Below are 12,446 nucleotides of genomic sequence, written 5' to 3'. Positions count from 1 at the left end.
AATTTTTTGCCATATGAGCACGACTTTGATGTGCGCTAACTTATAAGTAAGAGTGTGGTCAGCCTGTTAAAATGTTTATGTAAGATATACGAACTTCAAGACAAAAGGAATATATATATTTATAAGTGTTTTGTTTTTATTTTAATTCCGACAAGGATGCGTGCATAGTCTGTACAAATGGTTTCAATAAAAACCGTAAATTCCGAAAACCATCATAAGAAACAACTATGTTAAGTTTCATGAAATGGATAAGCGGTTCTCAAGTTACAGCGCGACATGTGGAGGCCCGGCGGACGGACGTTATATATGATATTAAAAAGTGTTATGATTGCCAATGAGACAACTCTTCACAAGAGACTAAAATAGCACAGAAATTAAGAATTTTAGGTCACCGTACGGCTTTCAACAATGAGCAAAGCACATACCGCATAGTCAGCTATAAAAGGCATAAAAAAACAACGTAAAGTAGTTCAAACAAGAAAACTAACGGCCTACTTTATGTAAAAAGCCTGATACCGACTCTGAAAAGTATCCACCAGACTATATATATTTTCTAGATACATATTAAAAACAATCATGGTATTTTTGTTTATCCAGTTTTATAATATCTAAACGCATAACTCGTTATTGGATTTTCCAAGTAACATTTATCATCGAAATTGCAAGGTCCCTTTTTCTCAATTGTGTCTATGTAAAGCTGTTGTTTTTACTCCAAATCAAATTCATCGACATTTGTTAAGAGGCTTATAATTGAAAGAATGTTTCTTTTTAAGGGAATAATCTAGGCGGATGTAATGAAAATTTGTTTTTGAATAAAAGAAAAACAACTCGGTCTTATTTTCGGTACCAACAGTTTTTCGATTTCAGTTGATACTGTTTGTATGCATGTGCAAATACAGCTATGAAAATTTAAAATTAGAGTTTTTATTTTTGCTATACGTCTTTCTTCTCACTGGCAATTTTCGCAATAACTAAAAATATGCAAAAATTTCTAAAGTTTGAACAGAAATATTGTTGGCCTAAATCACGAGTTACAGAATGCCGCTGCAACATCTAATTTTAAATAAGTTAAAATTCCCTCAAAGGCGGTTCTTAAAAATCACATGTAGCTTTTTTATTCAGTACATTGTTACATGTAGCTTGATCATTACAGCTCGGAAAATCTAGACTGGATACATTTATCAGAACGTCATATATTTGAGTTTAAAGTCCGTGTTGAACAATTTATAAATAACACATACATTTGTACATGTAGCTGAGTTCGAGATAGACCAGATTCACTGTACTCCAAGAAAATATTGTCAACCGCGGCGAAGTCAAGTTACAAAAAAACAAAAAATAAATAAGTTTGGTATTTAAATACATTTATGCATCAAACTTTGAAATAATCTTTCTGTTTGGCTTTTGCCTATAATTTCATTAATCCCACATCTCCTTTTGTGTCAAATTAAACACACAATTAAAGTTTTCAAATGACCAGTGCTATTTGGATCGAAGTACATGTATGTGTTCATGCTTGTGTTGTGATCTCGTGCCATTGAAACATAATTCTTATGTTTTATATGCATGACCTCCTGCAACTATCGGGGGAGTAAAAGTTTACAGTTGTGTATTTATGTACCCGCCGTAGCGGACGGGGAACTAAGTTTTACACTTATTCGTTTGTCCGTCCGTCCCAAAATTGGTTTCCGTTCTCTAACTTTTGTTTGCCTCAACCAAATGTTAAGAAATTTTACACAATGCTGATTACTATACAAAACAATGATCTAGTTTAAATTTTAATGGCGTCAATTTAAACGTTCTAGAGTTATGCCAAATAACAAAATTAATTTAAAAATGGCTACATTTTCCGTTTCCGTTCTCCAAGTTTAGTTTGCCCCAACCAAATGATATAAAACGAATACATAATGCTTATTATCACAAAACTAACACTTTTACAGTGTTTTAGTTATGTCACTTTATATTATTATATGCAATCGCAGGCATCATCTGTGTCCCATGGACACATTTTCCCATTTATTTACTTTTGTTTGTTATTTTTGCCGTTTTTCATTTTTTCCCCCATGACATTGTCAGTACGTTTTCAGCTTATAAGTTTGAATTTCCCGTAGTGCGGTATATTTCGCCTCCCTTATTGTGAAGCAGCAAAATTATGGTCGAAAATGTTAACATCGAATGTATGTCGTCATTCGGAGAATCTATTATAATGACATATCTTTTATTGTTTCTGTTAATTATGTTTATAAACATATGTACATTTTTTAAAGATGTTTTTTGTGTTTAATCATTCCAGAAATTCGTTATTAATACATAGGATCTCGTATGATCACTGAAAAAAAGGTAATCAATCGTTTTTGAGACAGGATTATAGGCTTTTTAGTGCATTTGAATGGCCAAACAAATTAAAATGAAGCAGCCGTTGTCTTTACAACTTTGCAGATATAGCCTTGACGCTGTTTAATCCTTTCGGCGACGTCATGTTTTTTTTCCACCATTTTCCCGTAAGCAACACCCTTTCAACGACTAAAATTTACAAAGATAGTTCGGAACCCCCTGAAAATATATATCAAAGGAAAGGAAAATGATACCTTAAAAAAATTAAATTTTTATAGAAAAATCGTAGGATTCAATTTGATTTAACCTCCAGAATAACGAAAGCTTGAAATTTCTTATTTTTTGTTTAAATTTGACGTTATGTAGATGAAGATATGTACTTTATGTACGTGTTGTTGTTTCCTAACAATTTTTTCAAATGTCTAAAACTTGAAAATTTGATCGGTGACCAACTTAAATTTTCGATTTTTCATTATCTTTTTATATGTCCAAGGTGTAAAAATTGCCGGACAACCTATTTACGTACCTGTTACCTTAATTATTCTCCCCTTTAGAGTTCTTAATTTTAAACTGTAACATAAAGGAAAGTTGTTTATAAGGGATATCAGGTATAGTCCCACTCAAGGAAAAGATAAAGGTCGACAAAACAACTATTATATTACGACTCATTACTATATTTTTTTTTTACCTAAAATATTATGCTTTCTCTTTGGACGTATTATCAAACGAATGGATAACAACTGTCATATTCCTGACTTGATACAGACATTTTCATATGTAGAAAATGGTTGATAAAACCTGGTTTTATAGCTATCTAAACCTCTCACTTATATGCCAGTCTTATTCTTTGCAATAGCTGATTTTAGTGACAATAGTATTCTATACAAACATTAGCCAGTCTTTTTTTTAAGAAAAAAAGTCCTACTCAGAATTATTTTTAATATTTTGACAGAACTTTGCTATGCACCAAGTATTGGAATGGTACTATCCATTAGCAAACTGTACATACAAAATATATACAGTAACCAAATATACATTAACGTGAATTTGAAAGATGATACAAAAGAGGAATGCTCTCATAAATATTGTTTTGCTACAGGAAACGTTAACCTTGGGAAAAAAGGAAAAACATTTTCATAAATAAAAGATATAAACAGTTTCTGTATAGATGGTTAAATCTCGGGTATTTAGTTTGAATATTCAAATTGGTAAATTCTTGTAATTCACTTAATTTATTTTTCTGCTTTATCAGCACATTTTATCATTAAACGAATCGAATCGTTCAAGGCTTATTTTTTTCACACATTATAAGACACACTTTAAGTATATAAATGCCACCATCTTGAAAACTTCTTAAACATCCATGCGTTCCTTTTGTCGCAACTACAACCCCGTCCCAATTTCCGGAATGTGACTTACACATCCAGAACACATGTTACCATCCCTAGTTTTTGGTGGGGTTTGTGTTGCGCTGTCTGTTTTATGTTATGTTTGTGCACATGTACTAAATTAACGTTTGTTTGTTTTTTTACTTTTTTTCAGCCTTGACGTTTTCAGTTTATTTGTGACTTATGAGTTTGAATGTCCCTTTGTTATCTTTGAAATTTGCTTCTCTTTTCCAGTTTATGCATATTTGTTTTCTAGATGTATCCTCTTACGTGTGCTCACCTTCTATTGAAATTGCTATTCGGTCTAATCGAAGCATTTATATGTTATGCCAAGTTATGTATTATAAATAATGACGACGTGTTCCCTAATTGAGTAATTGTTGGATTGTTGCTGCATATTTACAGTGAGATTGTAGAACAGTAACAGTTAAAGAAATAATTTTCATTGTTTGAAACTTGTTCGCATGCAATCATCTATAATGTGTGAAAATATCCTGGAAATGTAGTGTAACTGACAGTACCAAACAAAGAATTTCGCCCAATCCGCTGCTGGGAGCGGGTAATCGCAGCGAGGCGAGGGTCGTCCATGCGATATTCTTACTTTGAGATGAGTAACACAGAAAAAAACCTTTCCCTTTGCTTTTGATTGTTTCTTCTAGCGCTTGGAAGTGTTTGATTTCATAAATGTTACACATGTACCATGTCTAATAAAAAAAGGATGAAAGTTAAAATACACTTTTTTTTATTCATAGATTTTAATCAACAAAAGGTCAAAAATTTAAATGATAACTTGGTGTATTCAGTTCCATATTAATTTTTGTCAATGAAAAAACGCCCTTCTGGACCGACAGCACCTTTACACCCGTACATAGTACCGGTAGCGTCATTTTTCATACACATGTGCCAATTAGGCCATTTCCTTGGAGATAATGCGTATTCTCCTTCGGAAACTTTCTGGATCTTCCATTCGCCGTCCTCACCTGGCTTTGTATTAGTCGACTGAATCAAACCTTGTGGTGTATCTGTCATGTAAACATAATATTCTTTCCATCTCTTTGATGTAATGTAGAAATATGGTTCGTTTGCGTTGATGCGTTCAAAATGAAATTTGTTGTGATCACCAAGATGTGTACGTCTGTGACTCCCATGCAGCTGACCCTTTACATCAGACCCCATTACGACATACCACATAGGCCATTTTTCAGGACGTAGAGTAAAAGAGGGCGCTGTACAAACAACTTCTTCGAGGAAGTTAAGTTCGTCTGATTCTACTGATAGTACGAACAATGTTACAACTGCGAGAATTAGTATTCCTCTAGCCATCATTTGTGCTGGAAAAGCTGAAAGTATAATGTAAACGTAAAATTTGTTAAAATTTTATATTTTTTTAGAGGAAATACAGATGTGGCACTAAATAATCATAAGAACAGTCATAGAAATTGCAAAAAATATTAATAAACATTATACAGAAAAAGCTCAAAACTGAGCAACACAAAACCCACCAAAAACAGGTGCACCGGATGTTTAAACATTTCATGCGCCACATACTACAGGCACATCCGTTGTGTCTTGATGAATATCCAAGAGAAATACATGTAGTAAACAAACATTTAGATTATCATCAAAGCTAATGCAAATAGAGTTGAATATGAACTTTAATTTATATTATATATACCACACTTAATAAAACACAAAAAAATTGGAATTGTAGAAAAAGGCAACAAGTATACAAACTATAGAGTGTGTCCATAGTAGTTTAAACATATTTTATTGTCTAAATATACAATAGGATTGGATACAAGTTATAACAACTTAAGATAATCCTCTCCATATAAGTACAATATACAAAATTTCAAGATGACAGCAATTGAATATTTCAGTACAATATGAAAAAAATATATACAATTTTATATTATGTTTAAACAGTATAACAGTTGGATACGAGTACATTTTAAGATACAGCAATATTAATCAAATAATCTTTTTGTATGGCGTATATAACTATGTACATTTCTGAAAAGGATTGTGTTTTGTTCAACAGTAATTTCGTCTGTTCCAAATAAAATATGTTCTATTATAGATATATCAGCTAAGTGTTGAATGTTTTTAAAGAGCTGATTTCTAAAGTTTATGTAGAATGGACATTCTAAGAAAAAATTAATCGAATCTTCTAATGGACATGGTACACGGATGCCACACTCACACTATGATTTTTTATGTTCAGTGGATCGTGAAATTGTGGTCAAAACTCTAAAAAGATCATACTGGTATCATGGGGAACATGTGCCCGCCAGATGATCATGAGGATCAAGTTTCAAGTTGGTTGTACTACAATTTCATCGTAAACTACCTTGACCAAAAAACTTCAACCTAAAGCTGAACAGACGAACGAACGGACGCACAAACGAAATATTATAATGCCCCAAGGGGATTAAAGAAACCGGAAAATTAATATAAGATAGCATATTTTTTTTATTTAACAATAATATGCATGGTGCCCCAAATTTGAGTCGAAAAGGAATAATGACAGGAGAAACTCTATCATTTTACACCGTCTTAAAATAAAACTTTAACCCATAAAGATCAATTTCACCCCGTTTGGGTTTTAATTTAAGTTTTTGCATTGGTCAATTGAGAATAAGAAAAGCATATAGGTTAAACTACAGTACTGTTAGGATAAAACCTTGTCATATCATTTGATATGTTACTCAATATAATACGAGCTCACGTGGACATCACGAAATCCCGGGATTTTTGTTTGTTTGCTGCCTATGGATGTAAGTAAATCCCGGGATTTTTGTTTGTTTGCTGCCTATGGATGTAAGTAATTCACTTTTTGATACAGATTTTAGATAAGTTTGATAAATAGTAAGAATGAATTGTTCTAGTTAACATTTGGAAACTTAAAAAAACAGTTTTAAGTAGTTACATGTACATAGTAGTTTTAGCTCTCTCTATCACATCATTGAGGACTTGTGATAGATATAGGAAGATGTGTTATGAGTGCCAATGAGACAACTCTCCATCCAAGTCACAATTTATAAAAGTTATAAAAACCATTATAGGTCAAGGTAGGTCTTTAAAACGGATCCTTGGTTAACACCATACAGCAAACTAAAATAGGCCCCAAAACATTACTATTTTAAAACCATTCAAACGGTAATTAAACCAACGGTCTTATCTATATATAAAAAAACGAGATACGAGAAATACTTATAAACCACATCAACAAAACGACGTTATAGATAATGCATATTTTAAGGTTTTTCTTGTCGTAGAACACACCGAGGGGTGACAGGATTGATCAAATGGATGACCGACCGGAGGGAGGTCTTTCTTTGAACAATCCTGACACCACGAGGTGTGTTCTACGACAAGAAAAACCTTAAAATATGCATTATCTGACTTATATACCGTCAAAAAATATTAATTTTATAAAGATTTGTAAAATTAAGTATCCTTTTTTACCGACAACACTAAAGTGGGATATTCCTTTCTAATGCGTTCAGGTTTAATACGCCCTGTGGCTCATTTAAAATGTGAAATAAAACTCACTAAATAATTTAGATATAAACCTTTTAAAAATTGTTATCCATACACAATAAACATATTACTGTAACTGCATGAAGTAAGACACAAATGTATTATTACCATCCGATAACGGTGTATGACAAATACAAGACACATTGTAAGTTATATATTGTATCACTTAGCTTATGGACAAGGGGGAGGGGTATGTGTGGTTTTTTTTCGTTTTGTTATGTTATTTCTATCGCGGAAAAGTTGTTATTTATTTAACCATTTTACTTGAATCGAATGAAAAATTCAGAAAGATTGTCTTTCGACAGCAATAGATTTTTTAAAAGATAATCAGGATAAAATTATATACCCTCCGCACCGACCCTTTCGTGTTATTCAATGGAATATAAAATTATTTTATTTGTTGATCATTTGATAGAGTAAAAGGTATACATAAATTTTAAAAATGTACGAACTGACACGAAGACGAATATAAATACATGTAGGTCACAGTATGATTTCCTATTCAGTGTGTATCGTTCTGACACGCATGAAATATTTGCCACTGGACGTTAAGCAATCAACATATTCAGTTTGACTCAATAAGACTTCCAAAATCTTACACAAGAATATTTTAAATCTGGATTTATTTTATGAAAGTCTACATTAAGATTCATCTGACCTATATGATAATGTTTCTTTATAATTATTATAGCGATAAATCAACAAAACTTCACGTTATTTGTTTCTAAAATTAAATTGCGGGTCTACAATGACGGTGTCTTTTACATCTATCATCGGTTGAACTTTAGAAAATAAATATCCAAATCGGCACCAAAAAACTATTAGACGAATAAAATTTTGAAGTAAATCATAGATTGCATGTTAATCAAGGAAAATAATGACCTTACACAGGTCATTATTGTATGCCTTGGAGCATATACCATTGAAACATGGTATCGTCCGGGTTGATTCTGAAAAAGAATGACTTGACGTTCTGAAAGAAAATAACTCCATATAGGTATATAAAATTACAAATGTACTGAACATCAGATTGCTGACCTAGGACAGGTGCAGAATTAAACCTTTTAATGGTACCAAACTTTCTCCCTTACTTGAAACAATAGTGTATAATCACAGTCAACATAGAAAACACACTATATAATAATATAAATTGGAATGGCTTAAATCAATCAAAGAACATACAAATCAATCCTTAACAGTTTGACAATAAAAATTATCATAAAACATGGAACGGTACGGTACGTCTAGATATAATACAAAAATACCTTCGTTTTCAATTTTTTTTTTCATAGAAAGTGTCCGTCTTGCTTTTTTCACTTACGATTACAACAAGTACATGTAATAAGTTTTTCGATTGTAAATAAATTTAAAAGTCTACCTTAAACATCATCCATTTAAAAGATTGTTAATTCACGGCCGACACTCGGCTATTAAACCGAGAGATAGGTCGGTTAATCTATATTGAGTATGCGGCTATATCGGCGGTGGGTCTGTTAATCGGGTTGGCTAAAGTCTGTTAAGAGTAAAACTCACAATTTAATGTTAAACTCTGTTAAATATACAGATTTTTTGGCACATTATGGGAATCACATCAAAAAAAGAAAAGTGTCTGACAAAATGATATCTATCATAGAACATTTTCCACCATTAAAAATAATGAATAGCCTGTGCAATTTTGAGTAAAACGAAAAGGCGTCGCGCATGCATGTGGTTTTTATGCTTGTACGCATAGCAATATTTTAGATAAAAGGCCAAAAACCATTTTTAGATTTGATTTAAAGGACACAAAGTAGTACTTTGGTTCTAAAAAATCGATTGTCATTGATAAATATTTCATAATTGTTATATAAGTTGAGTTATACCACATTTTAATGAATATTAGGGGAATACAGTCTGTTAATGGGTTGGACAATTTAAATCGTGTCAGTTAAGAGTTATTTAGCCACGACAATAGTCTTACTATACCTTGAGTTTATATTTTCACATTGAAAAAAATGAGATGTACTTATGACGAAAAAATTACAATACGGTGCAACAGTATCCTTATAGAAAGAGCACTTTTATCTTAATTTTTTTTTCTCTGCATTTCATTAGAAGGGTGTGTCACTTCAAATTAGCGTTATATGGACTGGTTGGCCGCTCGAATTCGCATGAATTTTATTATTTACGCCAAGTTATCAATCGGCCTTATTTTTTGTCTGTTCAAAGTCTGTAACATCTATAAATCTGTCATGTGTTGCAATTCAGCTGTTTAAATTCCATGCGTTTTCTTTGGAATAATAAGGCTTTTCTACCTTATGAATAGATTACCTTATGCCGACGTCACACATTGGTGGATAGACCAGCGTGCTCCAAACGTACAAAGAAAACTGACAAAGTCGGTATATGTTAGTTGCACGCCACAGGAACGCTTAGCAATCGTTCAAAGCGGCAAAAGTTTGAAGTACGTCGAAATACAAAGGTAAAATTGAGAAAGGAAATGGGGAATGTGTCAAAGCGACAACAACCCGACCATAGAACAGGCAACAGACAAAGGCCACCAATGGGTCTTCAATGTAGAGATAAATTCCCGCACCCGTAGGCGTCCTTCAGCTGGCCCCTTAAAAAATATGCATACTAGTGCAGTGATAATGGACGTCATAATAAACTCCGAATTATACACAAGAAACTAAAATTAAAAATCATATAAGACTAACAAAGGCCAGAGGCTTCTGACTTGGGACAGGCGCAAAATTGCGGAGGGGATAAACATGTTTATGAGATATCAACTCTCCTCCTTTACCTCTAGCCACTGAAGAAAAGTAAATATGCTTGATGAACGCTACAACCCGAGGAAATTTTTATGCAGCATAAAACATACAACATACGCCAAAATACGTTTCTTGAACGCTGGATAAACGCTTATACGCTGATGTGTGACGCCGGTATTAGTTGTATTTCCTCAATGCTTTTCAACTTTGTTTTTGGCCTATTTTAAAAACATTTTTTTCGAGCGTCACTGATGAGTTTTTCGTAGACGAAACGCGTGTCTGGCGTAAATATAAGGCGCAAATATCAAATTTCAATCCTGGTATCTATGAGGAGCTTATTTCCGGTATGTATTTTCCTTTGTACCGAGTCATCATTCTCAGTTCTAAACCGTGGTTCTAAACAAGAAATAGACATTAGTAAGTTTTTTTAATATTAGTTTTGGGTGCTGATTTAATGTGTAACAACAAGACAATTTCATATTCCTGTAAATCACAATAAATGCATAATATTAATTTTATTTTTCGAGTAATGATGTATTCCTATGATATCGTAAGTCATTTAGCCGACTCGCAGTCCGCAAAAGTGCTTGTTTTTCTATCGAGTGACCTTCAAGGTGGTGTGGGGAATGGTTGATGTTGAAAGGTTTGTCTATATTTGTTTGTTCATTTTCATTTCAGTTCATTAGATAAAAAAAAATCAAAACATTACGACGTTTATCTCTGATTTATGTACTTATTAACTATGTAAATGACAAATTGGTGCCATTCATATCAATGAAACAGAATCCACATGATATATGCGACCATTCTTTGATGAAATTAATATCACTTTTTAAAATCATTTCTATCAATTTTCAGATTCCATTGTCTAAACTAATGTTTCATTGTTCATGTGTTGTTTCCATTTATCCAAGCCAATAATCTTGGGCCTATCTCTTTGTTCAGATAACACCCCATATAGCAATTAAATTATACTTGTAATGTCATTCATAACTCTTAACAGACCAATTAACAGACCGAGTTTTATACATCCGACCCATTAACAGACCATATTTTTATCAAAAATTGATTTATGTCACCAAAATACAGTTTTTCGTGTAGATTTTTCACATATTGATGTTAATATTGTAAACAAACATAATGCCAGTCTTTTTTCGACGTACAAAAGATTGCATGCAAGTAAACTCAACCAACTTGTCATTTTTGTGTACATTTTGTGTGTGTAAAATGTGTATAAATTTACTGATGAGTAACTCGCCTTTTCATTTTAAAGATCGTTTATTGAAGCTAGAAAAAAAATAATTACACCACTGGATTCAGTACTCCAAATCATTTTGTCAGACATGCATAGTTTTATGATATCAATATAATTAAAAGGTTATACAATGAAACATGCTGACCTTGCACTGATTTTCACGATAACACCTGATTAACAGACTTTAGCCAACCCGATTAACAGACCCACCGCCGATATAGCCGCAGCCATACTCAATATAGATTAACCGACCTATCTCTCGGTTAGCCGAGTGTCGGCCGTGTAATTGTAATGTAGGTTTTTGACGTTTGATTTATATATGATTGAATGTAAAATAAACGGGCCTAACGAATAATTAAAAGCGTAGAACTATAAAAAAAAAAAAATAATAATAATAATGAAGAAAAAAAAATTGAAACTTACTTTTAGTTTGAATGAAGAACCATCTACCTTTTTCCAAATGCAAGTTGCATGTCTAAGTTGAATAATTTATACTAAAAATGTGTCCAATAGAAATCAACAAAAACAAAATTCAGCCTTGAACGGTTTGTGCACTGATGAACAGTACAGATAAAAGTCAGAAAAATAATTTAATGAACTAAAAGTATGAGCTAATCTAATTTAAATTTTCGAAATTAAAAACAACAAATCGTTACGAAATCTGACTTGTAGAATATTTGCGATTGTACTTGGAATATTTATCTTTTCGTACGAAGAAATGTGATTGATTGATTGATTGTTGGTTGCTTAACGTCCAGTGTCCGAAGAAATGTGTGTCATGTTTAAAGTAAAAATGAATCTAGCTAGAACTATATTTTGAACGCCGAAGACTGTTGTATAAATATAACTAGAATATATAATCACTACATAATATCAAATTACTACAAAGAACTTGTTAAAGAAAGAAGTCGCGCAAATATGACAGTTCTTGTCTATTCGTTTTGATGCGTTTTGTTATTTGATTTTGCTATGTGATTATGGACTTTCCGTATTGATTTTCCTCTGAGTTCAGTATTTTTGTGATTTTACTTTTTGTTAATTTGATTTCTTTACACATGACATAGAACTAATGAAATTTATGATTTAACTTTTCGCTACATGTACCTAAACAAAAGAAAAGAAGTACACTGGGGTCTAAATGAAGATACTGTATCGTTTAATCAAGGTTTAATCCTC

The 12,446-nt window shown here is 32.3% G+C and overlaps 1 protein-coding gene across 1 annotated transcript; it reads right to left on the bottom strand.

Moving 5' to 3' along the window:
* Positions 1 to 4,470: 4,470 nt before the first annotated feature.
* LOC134727106 (uncharacterized) lies at positions 4,471 to 11,719 on the bottom strand. The gene is made up of 2 exons (XM_063591489.1): positions 11,694 to 11,719; positions 4,471 to 5,062 (listed from the first exon to the last, which is right to left on the bottom strand). The coding sequence occupies exon 2, from the start codon at positions 5,046 to 5,048 to the stop codon at positions 4,533 to 4,535; it is 516 nt and encodes a 171-aa protein (XP_063447559.1). The 5' UTR covers positions 5,049 to 5,062; positions 11,694 to 11,719; the 3' UTR covers positions 4,471 to 4,532.
* Positions 11,720 to 12,446: the final 727 nt, after the last annotated feature.

Source organism: Mytilus trossulus, chromosome 7 (genome assembly GCF_036588685.1).
Source record: "Mytilus trossulus isolate FHL-02 chromosome 7, PNRI_Mtr1.1.1.hap1, whole genome shotgun sequence".
NCBI classification, from domain to species: Eukaryota; Metazoa; Mollusca; class Bivalvia; order Mytilida; family Mytilidae; genus Mytilus; species Mytilus trossulus.
Note: the sequence above shows the minus strand (reverse complement) of the source record. Positions and strands in the feature narration are given on the sequence as shown.